The sequence below is a fragment of the Anabrus simplex genome, chromosome 2 (genome assembly GCF_040414725.1).
Source record: "Anabrus simplex isolate iqAnaSimp1 chromosome 2, ASM4041472v1, whole genome shotgun sequence".
In the NCBI taxonomy this organism is placed as follows: domain Eukaryota; kingdom Metazoa; phylum Arthropoda; class Insecta; order Orthoptera; family Tettigoniidae; genus Anabrus; species Anabrus simplex.
Window position 1 is genome coordinate 1,162,436,320 of NC_090266.1, and position 24,107 is coordinate 1,162,460,426.

A 24,107-nucleotide genomic window follows, 5' to 3' on the forward strand; every position below is an offset into this window, starting at 1 on the left:
TACACATTTCTGGATGCAGTGAAATACCTTGGCATTAGTGCGGTTAAACTACTCAAACACAGCATCATTTACACCTTCATATGGTTGCCAAAGTCCTTTCTGTGTGTCTTTATTTGCATTTGCCTTCAACTCCTTCATGTAACAGTCTCAATTTGCAACTATATTTTGAATTTGGCTTTTCCCACAATTAAATTGATTTGCTAAATCATGTTGTGAGCGTTCCTTTTACTTTAATTACTTACTGAAATTCTTTCTTCTAGGAAAAGAACATGCATTTTTCTGTTTGACATGACAACTTGTTCTCACTTTGAAGACAGAACAGTTACTAGTACATTTCTTAAGATTTTAATAAAGGGTACAGTAGCTTATTACCTACTACCACACCCTTACCAGAGAAGAGTAGGTTACTTATAGTCAATGGTCAACCGAACTTGTCCTCAGACACTCCCGGCACTAAAAGCCATACGCCATTTCATTTCAATTCAATGGTCAATGACCATTTAACACTTAACAATTTAAGGGTTTAACACAGCATCTGCAGGTCAAGTTCATACAATAGAGGTGTTTTCCTTATATATACGGCGGACGAGGCGGTGGAAGTAAAGTACCATTAGGATGAATGAATGAATGAATGGAATTACAGGTTAGCCCATGAAAACCTACAGTCATCACCGTGTGGTTGTTCACGCAGCTTCTCATAAATCTGAGGAAATAGAACTGATGCTATACAACTGGTTTGCAACTTGGAGTTGTGAGCCAAGGTGGTCATCTTCAAGGGGCTACATAAGACATTTTAAGTCTAAAATTAATGGTCATCAGTCCGGAAAAGGGGCGACTGTCTTAAAGAGGGTGAAAATACATTGGTCTTATGAGAATATCACTTTGTGCTGGATAAAAGTGGTCTACTGGATAAGTTTCACTGTAGTTAATAACTAAACAAAAAATGATAGGGTGCTCATAATCGAACAGCCATTGTGGAGAACTAAACTCATGGAAAATAGGAAATCCATTATACTCAAGTAAACAATGCACATCCTTAAGAGTGAATAAAAGTATTTTATCTGCACATACCTATTAAAGGATATGAAATTCACCATTTGAGACTTTGTAATGTACAAGGGGTGTTGTTCCACATCAAACCAAACAAATTATTCTACAATGAACAGTTACTTTCAGGATCAATACATTGGTCACGTTCTACTGGCAATCAGGCTTACAAACGTATGAAGCAGAGTCCACAACACGACTCACATTATCCGATGCCTGCCTGCAGTATCTCGGGTAGTTGAGCCACATTTTGTGGAGGCGTAGGAGCAGCCCTTAGAATGCGTTTTAGCATATCCCAAGATACGTTTGATGGGGGTTACAGTCCAGAGAATTTGGGGGCCATGGCAGAAAAAGAATTCCTTGCCATGTTCCTCCAACCAATCTGTAGTGCTCAGGCGACATGGTGCACTGTCCTGTTAGAATATAACATTGTTGTCTGGAAAAGACTGCCTGGAGATATGGGTGCAGTTTGTCTGCTAACAGGCTCCAGTAATCTTTACCACTCAAAGTATGTGGGATGATGACCGGTGGCCCTAGGGCATGCCAGGAGACCATTCCCCGGACAATGCCAGGAGTATGCATAAGTCTCTTCTGGTTTCACTAAGAGATACTATAGTCTATTAGTTTCATGGTCCGTATTGATAGTTCAAGTACAAGTATGAAGGATGAGTTGGATGAGTTCTCCACCTAATCAATACTTTATTTTACATAGTATCAATATTATTTACATAAAAAGACAGTATCGGTTTCGACCTGTAAATAGGTCATCTTCAGCTGCTAGAGAACCTACTTGCTAGCAACTGTACAGAATAAATACTACTAAAACTAAAATTAAACAAGGATGCCATTAAATATACATGAATGCCACTATTCTATAAATACTTAACATTAACATACATACATATGGTACAGTTTTGGGGTTAAGGGGCTATTTCCCTGGCCCTATGATTTCTACATATTTCAAAAATTACATTTACTGAGGTTGGAATTGGATACAATTCTTAGAGTTTATGAAGAATCACTGACATTCTGGTGTCAGGCTCAGATATCTAATGTTAAATGCCAGTACTATGTCCAACGGTTATTCAAAGTGCATTGTTGGGGCAAATATGCGGGGACGTCGTGCTCATTAGAATAAGAGGTTTAGTAACCTATTTACAGATACATAGCTCTTTCTCAGTCTATATCAATGATAAAAAACATGCTAGTTTATATTAGACTTCCTTATTGAGGTTTACAATGCTGTGCGCAACATATTGAAATCAATGAAAGTGAGTTGTGTGTGCTCCTCTCTTCATACTTGCGTTCCCTCAGGTTATGTTAAAAAATCTGAGAAAGAAGAAAAGGAAGCTAGGTATTAGAGTAACTAATAGAGAGTGCCTGTTAAATAGGTTGTGTATATGGTGTGTGTGCTGGATATGTACTCGAGCATAGTTAGGAGCATGCTGCACATTGTTGCGTGTACGTCATGTGGCTGTCATAGCGATGAGAAAGAGAGGTGGTGGGTAGGGAGAAGCAGCTTGTGGATGGGGTGGCGTAGAGTGGGGCGTGTCTGGGCCCTTGTTTGCTGATTCTTTTTAAATATGTGTCTTTTTGAATGGATATGGCTGTGTTGAAAAGGATGTTTGTTTTATCTGCAATTTCGTTTAAGTTGAAGTTAGGATTAGCGTATTTGTCCATGTTGATGTAAAAATCTTCCATTATATTGAGCAATGGGCCTGTGGGGTTTATATTTAAAATTTCCATGTCATTCTCGGTATTGGTGAATTTATGTTTGTGTTCCTCAACATGTTGCCCTATGGATGAAATGTGATTATATTTAGTGTAGTTGATGTGTTCGTTGTATCGGATAGAAAAACATCTGCCTGTGCGCCAAATGTAGAAAGCTTCGCAATCATTGCATTTTATGCGGTATACTCCTGAGTGGCTGTATTTATTATTTTCATTGACCGATTTAGTCTTGTGTAAAATAGAAGCATTATTACGTGAAGCTCTGTAAGCTATTCTTAGAATGTGTTTGTTGAAAATATTGGTTATGGGGTGGATGTGGGTGCTGTTGAATGTGAAAAGTGTGTAGTTTCGCTGTTTCTAATTAATTTAGATTTTGGCTGATGTTTTATTTTGTGAATGATTTTGTTTATCATGTTTCTATTGTATCCATTATGCTCTGCTATTTCGTGAATTATGTTGAGTTCTTTTTTCAATTCTTCTTGAGAGAGAGGTATGTTGAAAGCTCTGTAAATCATGCTGTAGTATGCTGCTTTTTGTGTGCATTCAGATGAGTGGAATAAATTTTTATTGTGTTGAAGGTTTGTGTAGGTTTCCTGTAGATTTTGTATGTTAACTGGTCTTCAGTTTTAGTGACAGATAAGTCAAGATAGTTCAAAGTGTGATCTTTCTTGGTTTCCATAGTAAATTTTATATGTGGATCTATTTTGTTTAGCTGTTCAAGTATATTGTTTTCGTTTGTAGACCTGTAATAAGCCTAATAGAACCGAATTTTAAAAAATGCAGTAATCTAAGCATCCTCAAAATAGAAGAATTCATTAATTTACTACAATTTGCCCTAAACAATAATTACTTTAGATTCCACGACACTATCTACAAACAGCAAGGCATTCCCATGGGTTCACCAGCCTCAGGAATACTAGCTGAGATCTACTTAGACCACTTAGAACACTCAGATTTTAGGAAAATTAACTATATATCATTCTGGTGCAGATTTGTAGATGACATCTTCGTTGTTATAGACCGCAGGTCCACAAACGAAAACAACATACTTAAACAGCTAAACAAAATAGATCCACATATAAAATTTACAACGGAAACCGAGAAAGATCACACTTTGAACTATCTTGACTTATCTGTCACTAAAACTGAAGACCACTTAACATACAAAATCAACAGGAAACCTATACAAAACCTCCAACACAATAAAAATTTATTCCACTCACCCGAACGCACACAAAAAAGCGGCATACTACAGCATGATTTACAGAGCTTTCATCATACCCCTCTCTAAAGAAGAATTGATAAAAGAACTCAACATAATTCACGAAATAGCGGAGCATAATGGATACAATAGAAACATGATAAACAAATTCATTCACAAAATAAAAAATCAGCTGAAATCCAAATTAAGCAAAAAAGCGAAACTAAGAAAGTCTACGCACTTTTCACATTCAGCAACACCCACATCCACCGCATAACCAATATTAAAAAAAAAACACATCTAAGAATAGCTTACAGAACCTCATGTAATAATGCTTCTATTTTACACAACACTAAATCGGACAATGAAAATAACAAATACAGCCACTCAGGAGTATACCGCATAAAATGCAATGATTGCGAAGCTAGCTACATTGGGCGCACAGGCAGATGTTTTTCTATTCGATACAACGAACACATCAACGCCACTAAATATAATTACTTTTCATCCATAGGGCAACATGTTGAGGAACACAAGCATAAATTCACCAATATCGAGAATGACATGGAAACTTTAAATATAAACCCCAGGCCCATTGCTCAATATAATGGAAGATTTTTACATCAACATGGACCAATACGCTAATCCTACCTTCAGCTTAAATGTAATAGCAGATAAAACAAACATCATTTTCAACACAGCCATACCCATTCTAAAAGACACACATTTAAAAAGAATCAGCAAACAAGGGCCCAGACACGCCCCACTCCACGCCACCCCATCCACAAGCTGCTTCTCCCTCCCCACCACCTCTCCTTCTCAACGCTACGACAGCCACACGACGTACACGCAACAATGTGCAGCATGCTCCTAACTATGCTCGAGGACATATCCAGCACGCACACACACCGTATACACAACCTATTTAACAGGCACTCTCTATCAGTTATTCTAATACCTACCTTCCTTTTCTTCTTTCTCAGATTTTTTAAAATTACCTGAGGGAACACAAGTATGAAGAGAGGAGCACCCACAACTCACTTTCAATGATTTCAATATGTTGCGCACAGCATTGTAAACCTCAATAAGGAAGTCTAATATAAGCTAGCATGTTTTTTTTATCATTGATATAGACTGAGAAAGAGCTATGTATCTGTAAATAGGTTACTAAACCTCTTATTCCAATGAGCACGACGTCCCCGCATATTTGCCCCAACAATGCACTTTGAATAACCGTTGGACATAGTACTGGCATTTAACATTAGATATCTGAGCCTGACACCAGAATGTCAGTGATTCTTCATAAACTCTAAGAATTGTATCCAATTTCAACCTCAGCAAATAGAACTTTTGGTTGCTGAACCTCTTATTCTAAGTAACACAACGCCTCCGCATATTTTCGGCACAACAATGCACTTTAAACATCTCGTAAACCGTTGGACATATTAGCATTTAACACAGATAATTTGACACCTGTATGTTCGTGATTCTTGACGAACTCTAAGAATTGTATCCAATTCCAACCTCAGTAAATGTAATTTTAATATGCAGAAATCATAGGGCCAGGGAAATAGCCCCTTAACCCCAAAACTGTATCATATGTATATATCTTAACATTAAGTATTTTTAGAATAGTGGCATTCAAGTTTATTTAATGGCATCCTTGTTTAATTTTAATTGTAGCAGTATTTATTCTGTAGTCGCTATTAAGTAGGTTCTCTAGCAGCTGAAGATGACCTATTTACAGGTCGAAACCGGTACTGTCTTTTTATGAAAATAATATTGACACTATGCAAAATAAAGTATTGATTAGGTTGAGAACTCATCCTCCAGTTTTGTCACTAAAGAGATGGCGCCAGCGAACAGTATGCAGCGTATGAATTTGACACATATGTCAGTTTGTTCATCTGACATTAACCTACCAACAGACAAGCTGAGTCCACCAAACACTAGCGTCTGTGTTGTATCGCTCAGTGATCATGTCTAAGTTTGTGCCTAAAAATGAATGCATTGCTTTTCTTATTTAATCAAAAGAAAAAGCTGTGGAAAGTCATCGTTTGCTGGTAGAAACATATGGTGAACACGCTCCAATGATTAGAACATGTGAGACATGGTTTCGACAATTTAAACATGAGGATTTGTGTCTGATGAGACCAGAGCGGTATTGTGTATTATGAACTCTTGAAGCCTGGCAAAACCGTTAAGGCACAACACTATCGCCAACAAAATATTAATTTAAATCATGCACTGATCAAAAGACAAATAGAATGGGCCAGAAGACATGGCAAACTGATTTTGTTATACGACAATGCGCTGCCTCACACAGCAAAACCAGTGAAAGACACCTTGAAATCGCCTGTATGGGACATCCTTCTGCACTCGCTGTACTGCCCCGACCTGGCACCATCTGACTATCACCTCTTTCCATCAATGGGGCACGCACTCGCAGAGCAGCACTTCAGCAATTTCAAGGAAGTTGGAAAATGGCTTGAGGAATGGTTTGCCACATAAGACAAGCAGTTTTTCAGGCACGACATTCATAACTTACCTGAAAGATGGGCGAAGTGTGTACAAGCCGATGGCCAATATTTTGAATTAAAAAAAAAAAAAAAAAATACCTTGAAAATTATGTTGTTTTCTTTACCACAAAAACTGGCAAAAACTTATACACCTGGTATCATCTCAACTCATCCCCAGCCTTGCATCAGGAAATGGGACCTAGGAGGTAGAAATACACCAAATATGAATGTAACAAAATAGATTCCTTTATCAGTATAAACTGTGTGTTCTTTTTCCAATCTGTATTTGTAGATTTTGCTATTCCATATTTTATTCCTGTGTATGTCCTCGGACACTCCCGGCACTAAAAGCCATACGCAATTTCATTTTTTCTGCACCTGTACTCTCCGTAGCATCCAGCTGCTTCAGGATGTTGAGCTTTCCTTTTAGTAAAAATTTAGAATGTTTCCACTTGGTAGACATGTTTCAAGCCATACAGTTAAACAGCAAACAATGATATCAGACATCCTTTGCTAGGCCAAACAGCTACTTTTGCTAGTGGAGTGGGGATGACCTGGGGAGGGGGAGTGAAGCACTGGAATGCCCAATTGTTAAGTTTGTTACTTTTCACACGTAACTTGTGAATTGTACTTTATAGCTTTTAACGCCTTCTGAGGGAAGGAAAGACACTCACCTCATATGACAAGTGGCACAGAAAGACAGCTTCCTGGTGGGCAAATCTCAAACCCACTTCCTTTCCTTGCGATGTCCACACAAAGTACAGCACCACAATCATCATTGCAATAATGAACATGAACATGTTCTTCAGGGGAAGCATCATATGATTCATGATTAGGCATCATCTGAGCAGCACCCTGCAATGACACGTTACATGTTATACTCATATATTAAATAACAGTAATATACTTTAGAAAATGAGCCACCTGAAAGAAAATATCCTCCGAAGTAACAGGCTATTTGAGTTCCTAATACCCTTGCTTTGTAAACAATTTAAAAAAGTGTGTGAATTTGATTAGTACAACCCAGATTTCATGCAGTTATAGAATGTAAACTTATATGAACAAGAAGCGAGTATCTTCTAGCCCAAATTACAGTTCTGTAATGTAATTACCATTAACATTACTGGATATTACAACCCACCAAGTCAATGCAACTCTATGTTACTGTAAAGTGGGCTGGACAACAATTTGCTACTTGTTGAGTAAGTGCGTTCTCTGACCTATTGCTTAATAAAAATATGGGCCCTATCAATTACTGTATAATTATGCACTGATACTACAAAAATGAAATATGCACAATAAATCATTTAATTCTTTAATTTCCACAAGGTGAAAAGAGATGTTTTGAACACCAAAACATACATTAAAAGAGCAGTTTTGTAAAATTATGTGATAGTAACTCGTGTCTTCTGGTCTTCAAAACCAATTTAGCTAGACCAAAAGAAAGATTTTAAAAGTAGCTGTATCAGGAAGTTCTTTAATTACTGAGATATCAACACACACATTATGTTATAGTATACGAATGAAGGAATGAATAAATGGACCAATGAAACTGTTTTTCTACACTATCAAAAAATGGGTTACTCCTTATTCCTGAAAAACAAGGGCTAGGAGTGGGAAGGAAACAGCTGTGGCCTTAAAAAACAGCTCCAGCATTCGCCTGGTGAGAAAATGGGGAAACCACGGAAAATCATCTTCAGGGCTGCCGACACAATTTTAATACTTTAGAAACAACCACTTTACTAAAAATGCATGTTACAGAAAATTTGGTGCTCCCAACCCGTTCTCCCAAATGCTATATTTGCTTTACGTCGCACCGACACAGATAGGTCTTACGGCGACGATGGGACAGGAAACGCCTAGGAATGGGAAGGAAGCGGCCGTGGCCTTAATTAAGGTACAGCCCCAGCATTTGCCTGGTGTGAAAATGGGAAACCACGGAAAACCATCTTCAGGGCTGCCGACAGTGGGGTTCGAACCCATTATCTCCCGGATACGAGCTCACAGCTGCGCGCCCTTAACCGCACGGCCAACTCGCCCTGTCTCCCAAATGAAGTGCGCTGGAATATCAGGATAGATTGCTTGAAAACATATCTTGGCCAACTTTGTTAAGAAAATTGTGAAACTACAGATAAAGCAGTAAAAATACAAGCTTTTCATTTCAAATTAAAATAGAAGGTAGGCTAGAAGATACACTCATAATCATTTGAAGCTTATTGCCATTGCTCTTGATTCCGTTCAGAAAAACAACTGTACCCTTTCCAATTTCAGTACGTGTGGAAAAATCTAACAGAATTTGAAGATACAAAGGACACACATGACACACAAAAATTAAAAATCACATATAATAAGATGGCTCTAGCACCAGCTAATTTCCTAGCTTGCACTCTGGATCCAAAATAAAACCACCCACACTGGATTTAACAGAAGAAAATAATTTGATTTGTCAAGTAAGCATATTCGTCAAGTTAACTTCTATTAATTGAAGACCTCTGTGCAAGAACAAGATAACTCACATTTTACAAATTTTTCAGGGGGCACAAAAAAACTAATTCAAAAATCTAAACATGGTATTTCATTCTATTGTTTATACAGGTTGATTAAAGGTCTAAAGTTTATTTCGTAGGCATAAAATTAACAAAATAAATACATTGATTTTTAAGTAATCGGCAATATTAAAACTGTACTTATCCCTTTTTTTGCACCGAAGTAGAAGAAAATAAATTTATTAACAAATTTTTGCTTGAAATATTGTCATTCATTTGGAAATATAAGTAATATATAAGAAACAATATTAAGATATATTCTCTGACACTTTCAAGTCGAGTCATACTCTAAGAAGAAGAATCATCACTTTTGGAACACAAACCAGATTCCAATATCAGAGATTCATAGTACCACATGTCACTCTTACAAACATGCTGCGATGCAAGTTTCAATGTATCCTTGAGTTTGGCATCCTTAATGGGAAGCCTACTGTTATATGCAGGCTCAGCAGTGAGTGTTACTTGCTGTCCAGGCTTCATCAAAGAAAACTCTTCATAGTACATTCCACTCTGATGGTCACAGCATTGGAAGACATCTGATGTGCTTGAATAGCCAAAAATACGATATCTACATACACTGAATTGTACATTCATCTTACTCTTAACATTCTTTAGGAACAGTGGCCTTAGATGACTGACATAGTTCCAAACATGATCCTGTTCAACATCAATGACCCTGAACTTCATTGGTGATGTGTTCTTAACCAGTTTTTTTATATTCTTCAGGTAAATAAATTAGTTCTGTTTTCCTAAGGTTCTTCTCAATGCGACCAAAACATCGGTCGCAAGGCAGAAAGCTATGGCCTGGTTCTGTAAATCGGAGTATAACATTTTCAAATCTCCCCAATCCTTACACAAGCAAAAATAAACTGCACCAAAGCATAGTTTTTATTTTGTGCACAGCAGTTGTCTGAGAAAATATAGAGAGTCTTTATAGATGGATCAAGCACATGATCAAAATAATGTTTTAAGAATGAAATCACTTTATTCGATCCTTTCTTTACTGTGCATTCATCATACATATAAAAATGAGCAGTTTTATGCTTTGCTACATAATTACAAAAATTATACATTCAGATCTGATGCGAATCGGTGGATGGTACTTTAGGCAATGGCATATTTTGCTGAAAGTCAAAAAAGTGTGTGTATATTTATTTGTTTCAGCTTCTTTTGTTTTTTCTTTCATGTCTGTATAAAACACATCTGCTTTCATTATATGTACCTTTTTTTCAGCTTTTAATAACTCCTTTTCCTCGTCCAATTTTGCCCCAGTAATCAGATTTTCTAACATGTCACACGTCTTGCATGTGTCTGTTCAGGCACGGCCAAATGAATAATTAACGTTGTTTCGGAAATATCTGTGATAAAAATCGTAACTCACGACTGGCTGAGTTTCGTGTCCCTTTTCCTGCAGTTGGTACACTGCAGGTTCGTACATTTTAAGGTACATCTTGTACATCTGTGATATATTTAATAATGGAGAGAGATAATACCTGGTGCTCTTTTTCCTGCTGTAAAAGACTACCTTGGGAAGCTCCTGATGTGGCTGTCAATTTGCTGTTTTATATTTTCTGGAATAGCGTCGGCTCTGTTATGTTTTCCTCTGCCATCACTTGGAGGAGTTACATTGGAAGCAATATGGCTTGCAATACTTTCGACTCTTCTTGCAGACACCAAACAGCAAACAAAACCCCATCTTGCAAAGCTCAGTTTCACATGAACCATCTCTAACCTAAAAATTAAAGAAAAATGTTAATAGCTAAATATTATGTAAACGTGAGTAAAGAGCACATTTGTTACAAAATTGTATTTAATTGCACCAAAACATTGAATGCATAGTTACTTACTTTTTATTTGCAACTGAAACATCTTGGAGTCTTAACACCACATTTCGCTCTGCGTCTTGCTACAGGTAGCACATTTACCAGCCCACTAAGGAAAGAATCTTGCTGCTTTTGATCTGACAGTTCATTGAAATATTTTAAAAATGACATTTTCTGATCATCACCAAGACTACTCAGACAGTTCTTCTTACATTTACAGTTGGTAGTTCGTTTTCTTCCTGGCATTAAATTTCCTTTGTATCCAATATATGCTTTGCCACGAGCATGTTTCAATTTAGCAATATTGTTTTTCCAAGCACTTGGATTCCTCTTCCTTTTCCTACTCTTCCAGTTCGCACACTTTTCTGAATTAATTAAATCACTATCCGTTCCTAATGGAACATATTCACTTCCAGAATCCTCTAAATCAGTAAAATCATCACTACTTCGTGCCATCTTTCTATCAACTGATATAAACAGGCGCGTTCATCAGATCACCGGACATGTGCTTCTATCTTGCAGAAGTTACTAAAGTTATGTTCGGTGCAAAATAGGGATATCTCCAGTATTTATCCCTTTCTTCCACCGAAGTGATATAAGGGATACGAGCCCACAGCTCTTAGAGGCCGATATAGAGTACGAGATATCCCATTCTTCCACCAAAAGAAGCACAATTTTTTTTCCTTTATGCAGCACTAAAAATGGTTTTACGGAAAAAAAAGTGGAGTTATCCCCTTCTTGCACCGAGGTCTTCAATTGTCAAGTTTCAGGCAATAACCTTGCTTTTCAAGAGTTACTTTTTGAGAAAGAAGTCACATCACAGATAATGGAAAAGTCAAAAGAATGACTTGATAAATTTAGTGACAAGATTATCCCATTATGGCACAGGCTTCTTCATGGTTGAAAGAACCTTTACAACTTTTGGGTTAGTACATTCAAAAATATGTAATCGATTAGGGGTTATGTTTCTGTTTAAAGTATGTAATAATAAATACAGTAGAGACAATACACGACACTTCCGGATTTAGCCTTGTTAAAAGGGGAGACAAGTCGCAAGTTGCACTCCTAGTGGCTTGACCTGATTATTCACGCTTAATTCAAATATCAATGGAAATGTATATACGGAAATGGATAAATAAATTACGTCTAGAAAGAAAGTGTTACTAAGATATTAACTATAAGTTGCTAAAGCATTTCTGGATAAATGAATGAAGAATTATTTAACAGGTTATTATTTAAAGACTGAAATTAGATATATAATCATGATGTGAAATGGACTGCTGTGAAAGGGCTTGATCTTTCATTTATGCATTACTTTTTAGCTTTAGAATTCCTGCCTGAACGTTCACAGCTAGATTTTTCTTTTTTCTCATTTAAAAGCATTGTATCATATTAAAGCACTTGCACTTGTCAACAAAAATATCAGCACATTCCTTACACACGATTCAATGAATTTACATTTAAGAGCTGGACAATTTTCCGTTTAACTTGAAGCCTACTAACCGAAAGAAAATCTATAAATTTAGCCTCAAAAACATTCAAACGTTCCCTATAATGCCATAATGCCATTACATTAGGGTACAGCAAATTTGCATCATATTGTTTCAACAAAATATGTACATTTCTTAAATCACCCATATTTTCTTCGGTGCCTGACAATGCATTACGGCATTCCAAATGGGGTAACATGGAACACAACCAGCCACTCATATGCATATGTATTTTCCTGAATTAAATCAAACCCACAGATCACACCTACGACAACACATCGGTATTGAAGGTTAACTGCTGCACTATACAATAAAATATGCATATTATATTTTAAGCCAGTTAAAATATGGGTCGAGCAGGTCAAAAGATTATGAAGTACTATAAAAATCTCTTTGTCACTGGAAGAATATATATGCAAACACAATATTATTTACATTTTCTTGTTACGAGGGGAACGGAAGAAAGGCCGTGCATTCTTCTCGACTCCATAGTTACTGCAGCCAAACACAGCACATGTTGAGAGGAGGTATCAAGGAATGACACACGCTACTATTTAATTATGTCAACTCACTGAAAACGCATAAAATACCAAAAACTTCACACACAAATACACATGCTCTTATGACAGAATCAGTAGTTCTAAGGTCAATCCGCTACTAGAGAGACCTCTAATAGCTGTCCCTCGATATCTCGCTGAGTGTCGCATATTGTCTCTACTGTATTTGGTAATAGTGATGTGAAAATTAGAAAACTATGAACTCCACCATATGATCACGCGACTATCGGTGCATGGGTTTCACCACAAGGTCTGTTCAGAAAAGTACAACCATCCAGAATTGAACTGCTTGAGTATAATGTGTGAGAAACTATACGAGATACATCATGTTAGCAATGAACGTATGATGTCTCTAACGAAATTCTGTTCTGATTAATGCACATTGTGCGATATTATTAAATTATTAAAATGTTAACACTAAACAGAAAAGCAAAGTGAAATAGTGTTTATAAAACTGCTATTATTCATAAACGTGTAGTACTTTTGAACTATGCTTAAGGGTTCATTTTTAATATTGTGTACTGTAAAACAGTATTTAGTGCTTAGTTTACATTATAATAAAGAAGCAATATTTCAGTATGAAATAAGTAGACTGGTGAATGGAGTTCTCAAAATATAATATAGTACCATAATAATGGGCATGATTCAGAATTTAATTTTCCAGTAAACTTAATATTTACCTGTTTTTACAGTTGAGAATAAGAGTATACACTCTAGTTAAACAGAAGCCACAACTGGGTGAAACAAGTTAAACTAAATATTTAAAATTAAACCTGGTTTAAACCCAGACAAAATTTAAAAAAACTTTTTATCCAAAACAAACCTTGTTCTTTTCCATTCCTGTATACTGGATGGTTATATATCAAGCTGAGAGATGAAGAAAATGAGGGCTAGTTTTGAAGATGACAATGAAAAACCTGTAATCGTAATTTCAACTGTCCTTAACATTAAAAAATATAAAAACTTAATATAGATGGGCTTACATCAGAAGTGATAAAAAAAGTAGTGATGCATATCATTGATTGTGGGTTACTGTAGTCACGTCCTAGTTCGTGAACCATGGGCAACGGCTGAGTGGCCTAGTAAGTGGTCCTGAAAGTCGGGATAACAGTTGTTATGGAATGGGAGTGGGCATCTCGGACATATTCTGAGTCATGGCCCTCCTTGTGCTCAGGTGGCTAGGACTATACAATTCACCGGTGGTCCATAACACGTTAGAGGAGAGATCCTCACTTGAACTATGTGCAAATAGGGTAGCATCCGGCTTCATGAATTTACCGAGCTCAGAACATTTTAAGCAAGCCGCGGACCTATGGGAGTAATGGAGTCCCACTCCCATTTGACAGGCGAGGGACTCCTTGGAAACAACTTGGCGAACGAAATGGAATTTGATGGGGAACTATCAATATTAATGGGGCTTATGGAATAAAGAAAGTAGAACTGGCTGAGTCAGCAAAGAGGATGCATCTGGATGTGCTAGGAGTAAGTGATATTCAGGTAAGGGGAGATAATGAGGAAGGGATAGGAGATTATAAAGCGTACTTGGCGGGTATTAGAAAGGGAAGGGAGTCTGGGGTAGGGCTCTTTATCAGGAATACGATTGCACACAACATAGTTTCTGTTAGGCACGTAAATGAGCGAATGATGTGGGCAGATTTGTCAGTTGGAGGAATTAGGACAAGAATTGTGTCTGTGTATTCACCATGTGAGGGTGCAGATGAGGATGAAGTTGACAAGTTTTATGAAGCATTGAGTGACATCGTGCTCAGGGTCAACAGCAAGGATAGAATAGTGCTAATGGGCGATTTCAATGCGAGAGTTGGGAATAGAACTGAAGGATACGAAAGGGTGATTGGTAAATGTGGAGAAGATATGGAAGCTAATGGGAAGGGGAAGCATTAGCTGGACTTCTGTGCTAGTATGGGTTTAGCTGTTACGAATACATTCTTCAAGCATAAGGCTATTCACCGCTACACGTGGGAGGCCAGGGGTACCAGATCCATAATAGACTATATCTTAACCAACTTCGAATTCAGGAAATCTGTTAGGAATGTACGAGTTTTTTGCAGATTTTTCGATGATATAGACCACTATCTGATCTGTAGTGAACTAAGTATCTCTAGGCCTAGGGTAGAGAAAGTAAAATCTGTCCGCAAACGAATAAGGGTAGAAAATCTCCAGGACGAGGAAATTAGACAGAAGTACATGGATATGATTAGTGAGAAGTTTCGAACAGTAGACAGTAAGCAGGTTCAGGATATAGAAAGTGAATGGGTGGCATACAGGGATGCTGTAGTAGAAACAGCAAGGGAATGCCTAGGAACAACTGTGTGTAAAGATGGGAAAAGGCGAACATCTTGGTGAAATGATAAAGTGAGAGCAGCCTGTAAACGTAAAAAGAAGGCTTATCAGAAATGGCTCCAAACAAGGGCCGAGGCAGACAGGGATTTGTACATAGATGAAAGAAACAGACCGAAACAAATAGTTGTTGAATCCAAAAAGAAGTCGTGGGAAGATTTTGGTAATAACCTGGAAAGGCTAGGTCAAGCAGCAGGGAAACCTTTCTGGACAGTAATAAAGAATCTTAGGAAGGGAGGGAAAAAGGAAATGAACAGTGTTTTGAGTAATTCAGGTGAATTCATAATAGATCTCAGGGAATCACTGGAGAGGTGGAGGGAATATTTTGAACATCTTCTCAATGTAAAAGGAAATCATCCTGGTGGTGTTGCAAACAGCCAAGCTCATGGGGAGGAGGAAAATGATGTCGGTGAAATTATGCTTGAGGAAGTGGAAAGGATGGTAAATAAACTCCATTGTCATAAGGCAGCAGGAATAGATGAAATTAGACCCGAAATGGTGAAATATAGTGGGAAGGCAGGGATGAAATGGCTTCATAGAGTAGTAAAATTAGCGTGGAGTGTTGGTAAGGTACCTTCAGATTGGACAAAAGCAGTAATTGCACCTATCTATAAGGGAACAGGAAGGATTGCAACAACTATCGAGGTATCTCATTGATTAGTATACCAGGCAAAGTATTCACTGGCATCTTGGAAGGGAAGGTGCGATCAGTTGTTGAGATGAAGTTGGATGAAAACCAGTGTGGTTTCAGACCACAGAGAGGCTGTCAGGATCAGATTTCAGTATGCGCCAGGTAATTGAAAAATACTACGAGAGGAATAGGCAGTTGTGTTTATGTTTCATAGATCTAGAGAAAGCACATGACAGGGTACCGAGGGAAAAGATGTTCACTATACTGGGGACTATGGAATTGAAGGTAGATTATTAAGATCAATCAAAGGCATTTATGTTGACAATTGGGCTTCAGTGAGAATTGATGGTAGAATGAGTTCTTGGTTCAGGGTACTTACAGGGGTTAGACAAGGCTGTAATCTTTCATGTTTACTGTTCGTAGTTTACATGGATCATCTGCTGAAAGGTATAAAATGGCAGGGAGGGATTCAGTTAGGTGGAATTATAGTAAGCAGTTTGGCCTATGCTGACGACTTGGTCTTAATGGCAGACTGTGCCGAAAGCCTGCAGTCTAATATCTTGGAACTTGAAAATAGGTGCAATGAGTATGGTATGAAAATTAGCCTCTCGAAGACTAAATTGATGTCAGTAGGTAAGAAATTCAACAAAACTGAATATCATATTGGTGATACAAAGCTAGAACAGGTAGATAATTTCAAGTATATAGGTTGTGTGTTCTCCCAGGATGGTAATATAGTGAGATTGAATCAAGATGTAGTAAAGCTAATGCAGTGAGCTCACAGTTGCGATCAGCAGTATTCTGTAAGAAGGAAGTCAGCTCCCAGGCGAAACTATCTTTACATCGGTCTGTTTTCAGACCAACTTTTCTTTACGGGAGCGAAAGCTGGGTGGACTCAGGATATCTTATTCATAAGTCAGAAGTAACAGACATGAGAGTAGCAAGAATGATTGCTGGTAAAAACAGGTGGGAACAATGGCAGGAGGGTACTCGGAATGAGGAGATAAAGGCTAATTTAGGAATGAACTCGATGGGTGAAGCCGTACACATAAACCGGCTTCGGTGGTGGGGTCATGTGAGGCGAATGGAGGAGGATAGGTTACCTAGGAGAATAATGGACTCTGCTATGGAGGGTAAGAGAAGTAGGGGGAGACCAAGACGACGATGGTTAGACTCGTTTTTTTTTTTTTTTTTTTTGTTATTGGCTTTACGTCGCACCGACACAGATAGGTCTCATGGCGACGATGGGACAGGAAAGGGCTAGGACTGGGAAGGAAGCGGCCTTGGCCTTAATTAAGGTACAGCCCCAGCATTAGCCTGGTGTGAAAATGGGAAACCACGGAAAACCATTTTCAGGGCTGCCGACAGTGGGGTTCGAACCCACTATCTCCCGAATACTGGATATTGACCGCACTAAGCGACTACAGCTATTGAGCTCGGAGGACACTGTTTCTAATGATTTAAAAATAAGAGGTATAGAACTAAATGAGGCCACAACACTAGTTGCAAATCGAGGATTGTGGCGACGTTTAGTAAATGCTCAGAGGCTTGCAGACTGAACGCTGAAAGGCATAACAATCTATAATGATAATGAATGTATGTATGTATGTATGTATGTATGATATCATGTATAGTAGTAAAACATTTCACTGCAAATGTTATGGGGATAATGGGCCTCTTCACTTTCATATATTGAGGGATTGATGTTGCGTGGCCTCTGAAAAGGCCTCGTGCAGATCTTAAAAGTGGACACCGACACCCATGGACGACCGGCATGCCCGGGTGTGTAATGATGACGAAGATGAGGTAGGGAGAGGGTGAAGCCCGGCGTCAATAGCCTACTGCTATTGAATAACACCATAGGGACTGCTAAATGCAGAATGTCCCCATCCAATGGGCGAATCACCATCAACAGTGCCATATGCCGTCACTCCATATAAACAATGCAGAGAGGTTTCAAATTTAACTCAGGTTTTTGGCACACAATCTAACGATTAGAAATTGTATACCACTATCCCTCCTGCCCTGGTGGCCAACAATCTGATAGTGGAAGGAGAGTATTTTCCATCAACAAGACTTGAACCAGCTAACCCCAGCGTCAGTCCGACGGGTGGGCTTTTCATATTTTGAACAGCAATGATTTACACAGTACAGATAAACTACTATAATGCAAATGGTGTATTTCAGTTCTGTCACAGCAGTGTGTCGTGAAAAAATCTATTGCATTCTGTTGTGAAATACACCACACCTAGCATTGGCTGTGTAAACTATTATTTTGTTTTCAGCTCTTGTAAAGTGCGCCTGTTAGTGGGTTTTCGAAGAAAATATAAATTTTGAAACCGAATAGGTGGAATGTGCAATCTACATATCGTCGCTTCTATGCCAAAACCGTGAATGTGACAATGCTCTTCCTATCCATTATTTCCCTTAAGACTGGTTATGCTCCCAGCCACATATTGATATACAGTCCATCAGAACAATTTTCGTCTAGTTCAGTTTGGTATGTGCATGTGTAAAGGAAAATTAACCTTAAATACATCATACTCTAGGAGCAGGTAAATATGTCATGCATACATACATTCCTATAGTACGATACCATAAGGTAAATTTTCCTTTACACAAAAGCATCAGAAAGTGAACTCAAAAAAATTTGTTCTGACGGAATGCATATCAATATGTGGCTGGGAGGCATGACCAGTTTTAAGGGAAATAATGGATGGGAAGAGCACTGTCACATTTGCGGTTTTGGCAATGGAGCGACGATATATAAAATAACATGTCTTGACTGATTCATCGCCGAACAAAAACTACTGGACATGAGGAAATGAAATTTTGGGGATACATTTATAATACAATAAGGAAAGATTTTTGGATATTCCATCGCTAAGGGGGTGAAAAAAAAAAGGGGCAGGGTTTAAAATGAGTACCGGTATGTATGTATCTATATCCATATATATATAATAACTTGTCCTGACTGACTGATTCTTCATCGCCGAGCCAAAACTACTGGACATAAAGAAATGAAATTTTGGGGATACATTTATATTAAGATGTAGGTGCTCACTAAGAGAGGATTTTTGGATATTCCGTCACTAAGGGGGTGAAAAGAAGGGTGAAATTTTAAAATGAGTGTTTCTATATCTCAAAACTTTAAAAGTTCACAGATGTAATTTAGAATCTTCTTTAAAAATAAGGAAACACGTATTTTTTGTTTTCGGAAAATCCCAACAGGAGGGGTGAAAACTGGTGAAAAAGGGGTTGAATGTCTTTCATGAGGATACATCTTCTATCTCAGAAACTGAAGATATTACAGAGCTGAAAACTGGTGTTTGGGATCTCCTTTAAAAATAACGAAACACGTATTTTTGTTTTCGGAAAATCACAATAGGAAGGGTGGAAAAGGGTGAAAAAGGGGTTGAATGCCTTTAATGAGGCTACTTATATTTCAGAACCTGAAGATATTACACACCTGAAAATTGGTATTTGGGATCTACTTTAAAAATAAAGGAACAGGTATTTTTTCGTTTCTGGAAAATCCAAATATGGGGGTGAAAAGGGGGTTGAATTTTTAAAATGAATGTATCTAAATCTTAAAACCTGAAAAGTTTACAGATGTAAAAATTGGTATTTAGAATCTCCTTAAAAAACATAGAAACACGTATTTTTGTTTTCCGTAAATCCCAATAAGAGGGGTGAAAAAGGGGTTGAACGCCTTCAATGAGGATACTTATATCTCAGAAACTGAAGATATTACAGACCTGAAAATTTGTATTTGGGATCTCTTTTAAAAATAAAGAAACATTTTTTTTTGCTTTGGAAAATCCAAATAGTGGGGGTGAAAAGGGGGTGGATTTTTAAAATGACTATCTATATCTCAAAACTTCAAAAGTTTGCAGATGTAAAAATTGATATTTAGGATCTCCTTTAAAAATAAAGGAACATATTTTTGTTTTTTGTTTTCTGTAAATCCCAATAGGAGGTGTGTAAAAGGGTGAATAATGGGTTGAATGCCTTTAATGAGGATACATATATCTCAGAAAATGAAGATATTACAGAACTGAAAATCTGTACATGGGGTCTCCTTTAAAAATAAAGAAATACGTATTTTTATTTGTTTTTGAAAAATCAAATCAATGGCGGTTAAACAGGATTGACAAATTGGGGTGAATTTTTTGAAAGACTATCTACAGAATACCTGAGAAACGTAAAATGTTACAGACGTAAAAAGTGGTATTTGGAATCTCCTGTAAATGTGAAGAAACATAGGTGATTTTTTTTGGAAAGTCCACTTAAGGGGAACTAAAAAGGGGGTGAAATTTAAAATGAGAATTTCTACAGTATATCTCAAAAAACTTAACATGTTACAGAAGTGAAAAATGGTATTTTTTATCTCCATTAAAAATCAAGATACGTGTATTTTTAGTTTTCCGAAATACCATTTGGGTGGAAAGGGGGGGGGGGGTAAAAGTGACTGAAAATGTTGTTGAATTCTTTTAATTAGGCTACTGATATCTCAAAAATGAAGACGTTACAGACGTGAAATTTGATATTTGGAATCTGCTTTAAAAGTAAAGAAACAAGTATTCTCGGAAAATCCAGTGAAGTGGGGGGAGGTGAAAGAATTGAAAAATTAATCGACTTAATTGTATGAGAATACTTACATCTAATAAAAACTAAAGTTGTTACAGACCTGAAAATTGGTATTTGGATCCTTTAAAAACAAACAAAAACACGTTTTGGGGGGAGGAAATCATCTTTGGGGGTGGGAGTGAAAAGGAGTTGAATTCCTTTCATGAGGACACACAAATCAAAAACTGAAGAAGTTAGAGTTGTGATAATTGGTATTTAGAAGATCCTTTACTATTAAAGAAACAAGTTCTTTTGCCGGAAAATTCACTTGGGGGAGGGGGTGGAGTGTGAAAGGAAGTGAAAATAAAGTGAAAAAAAATAAAGTGATTCTTATATCTCAAAACTGAAGGTAATAGACGCGAACATTGGTCTTTGGAATCTCCTTTATACATAAAGAAACATGCCTTCTTTTAATTTTTTGTGGGGGGATAAATAAACTTAACAGCGGTGGGGTGTAAAAGGAGGTGAGACCAATTGATTTTACTGTTCATAATGTACTTATAAGGAGCCTCCAGTGCTCAGGCGGCAGCGCGCCGGCCTCTCACAGCTGAGTTCCGTTGTTCAAATCCCGGTCACTCCATGCGACAGTCGTGCTGGACAAAACGGAGGCGGGACAGGCTTTTCTCCGGATACTCCGGTTTTTCCTGCCATCTTTCATTCCAGCAACAATGTCCAATATTTCATTTCATTTGTCATTAATCGATCATTACCCCAGAGGAGTTCTTCGCCAGCCGGCACAATTCCTATTGTCGCCAGTAGATGGGGCTTTACTCATTTCATTCCTGACCCTGTCGAATGGCTGGAAACAGGCTGTAGATTTTTGATGTACTTATTCTGTTCATAAACCGATCATTTTTAATCTTTCCTGGGTTCGTTTTCAAGAGCCATCTTTTTCTTCGGAGAACATTCTTAGATTACAGTACATTCTCCTGGCATATAAATAAAAATTTAAACACCTTTGAAATAAACGATAGGAATGAGATTGACCGTCCAATTGTTCACCTCTATAATAAGGTCAATAATGCATGGAAGTATGTCATTTGTATCGCCAGAAATCCCGCACACTTACCTACGCGTGACAATGGTGCTGGTCACATTGCCAACAATAACAATGGCAGCAGATGCAATTTACCACCAAGTAGCGGTCTTGCATCTTGCTATGGGGTCCAGAACATCTATAATAATAATAATAATAATAATAATAATAATAATGATGTTCTGGACCATCGTCAAATGTGCGGACCGCGCTGGAAACGGGTCCTGGACGGATAATGACTAAGAATGCGGTCCGGCCGCGGGTTCAGTGCCGCCAAGGCACCCAAGAAGACACCACGCCGGATCTCCTGAAGGATTTGATCCATATTAAAAATGCTTTAGGATAAGACGACAAAGATTTAGGGACCCAACTGACCGGGTGGAATACCTGGACCTAACCCGGGAAGTACGAAATCGATTGCTGGAAAGAAAGATTGAAAAATGGAAGGAAACTTACCGTAATCTATTAGAAAACGAGTCAGATCGCGAATAATGGCGGATTCTCTCAGAAATCCAGTCAGATCGCGAATTTCGGCGGATTATATATAAAACAATAAGCATTCAATTATATATATATAATAAGAGTTTTGTCTGTACATTGCTCAGAATTTGAAAATAATGGTATTTCTGTATCTGTCATGTCCATAGTAACAAGAAAATGCACTTTTTACTTTTCCGTAATTTCTGTCTGTCTGTATGTATGTACACGCATCACGAGAAAACGGTTGAAGAGAATTTAATGAAAATCGGTATGTGAAGTCTGGGGATGAGCCTCTACAATCTAGGCTATAAATCATTTTACTCACGCTGAGTGAAATGGTAGTTTAGGGGAAGGCTTAAATTGAATTTTCAACTATTTATGTTATTAGTGGTCTAATGAAAATCGGTATGTAAAGTCGGGGGATGAGCCGCTACAATCTAGGCTATAAATCATTTTACTCACGCTGAGTGAAATGGTAGTTTAGGGGAAGGCCTAAAATTGAATTCTCAAATATTTCTTATTAGAAGTGTAATCGATGAATGCTAGATAACTAAGGTTATATAGTATTAAATTTCCTATTATTCATGTCTTATACATTGTTACCGTACTGGCTATGATCACCATGATATTCATGAATTTGGATTTTTGTTACTAAGTCCATATCAGCGCCAAGTAAAGAGAAAATCGGTAAACAGTATTTAATGAAAATCGATATGTAATGTCGGAGAATAAGAAACTACAGTTTACGGTATCAAAATATTTTACAAATCACAGAGTCGCAAGAAAACTAAATGTGTAGGCCTACAATATAGAAAGCTCATAACATTGATCAACAATAACATTACATTGACCATTGTTTGTCGTGATGTGCTTTGTGTCTTCTGTTGCCCCTCATCTCCGGTAGATAGGATTACTGCTGCGTACAGAGTATTTTTATTTGATTTCCGTCGCACCGACATAGATAGGTTTTGAAAGATAGGAAACTTAAAAGGGTCCACCTTTTCAATACAAATAAATGTTATAGTTATGGGATAGGAAAGGGCTAGGAGTGCCTTAGGCCTTAATTAAGGTACAGGCCCAGCATTTGAATGGTGTGAAAGTGGGAAACCACGGAATACCATCTTCAGCGCTGCCGACAATGGGGTTCGAATCCACTATCTCTCGGATGCAAGCTCACAGCTGCGCACCGCTAACCACACGGTCAACTCGCCCAGTTGGACAGAGTGTAACAGCCTGCCTGAATAATGATGGAAAGTAGCTGGGGAGTTAGATAACTTTCTTCTTTAGCATGCCATTCCCCTGGTTTATAAATTTTCTGATACTACTGGTACGTAACACACTGGATCATCACAGCATTGGGGCTACTCAATCTCTACTCTGAGGCACTGATTGGAATGAACAGTGTGCATATTTAGCGCAATAATGACAGATGAGTGTTCATGGCAATCTGCGGCCTGGTCATCCCAGCTCTGGAACTCTGGACTATTAGATTGGCACCGCAATCTAACCGCAGCACTGTTCGTTAAAAGTGATAAAACGTGCGGCTTTCCATTTGATCGAGTATTTTATATGATAGCATTGCTTCCAATCGCTATATTCATACTTACGTTTTTGTAATGACCCATGTCGATTTCAGTTAGGAAAACCACAAAGTTAGTCTTTCTAAGAATCCCGTAGCGAAGCACGGGTACATCAGCTAGTTTCAGTATAATACCGTAGCGAAGCAAGGGTACCTTTTTTTTTTCCTAGTTGCTTTACGTCGCACCGACACAGATAGGTCTTATGGCGACGATGTGACAGGAAAGGCCTAGGAGTTGGAAGGAAGCGGCCGTGGCCTTAATTAAGGTACAGCCCCAGCATTTGCCTGGTGTGAAAATGGGAAACCACGGAAAACCATCTTCAGGGCTGCCAATCGTGGGGCTCGAACCTACGATCTCCCGGATGCAAGCTCACAGCCACGCGCCTCTACGCGCACGGCCAACTCGCCCGGTGCACGGGTATCTTGCTAGTATATATATATATAATGACTTGTCTTGACTGACTGATTCATCATCGCCGA

The 24,107-nt window shown here is 38.0% G+C and overlaps 1 protein-coding gene across 3 annotated transcripts in view; it reads right to left on the reverse strand.

The window, feature by feature from the left end:
- Positions 1-24,107, reverse strand: part of LOC136864761 (galactosylgalactosylxylosylprotein 3-beta-glucuronosyltransferase S) — a 135,946-nt gene that overhangs the window by 100,584 nt on the left and 11,255 nt on the right. For all 3 annotated transcript variants that reach the window (XM_067142127.2, XM_067142128.2, XM_068226414.1), the window contains exon 2: positions 7,173-7,353. In XM_067142127.2, the coding sequence (XP_066998228.2) occupies positions 7,173-7,328 (156 nt within the window). In that variant the 5' untranslated portion in view covers positions 7,329-7,353. The remainder of the gene's footprint in view (positions 1-7,172; positions 7,354-24,107) is intronic.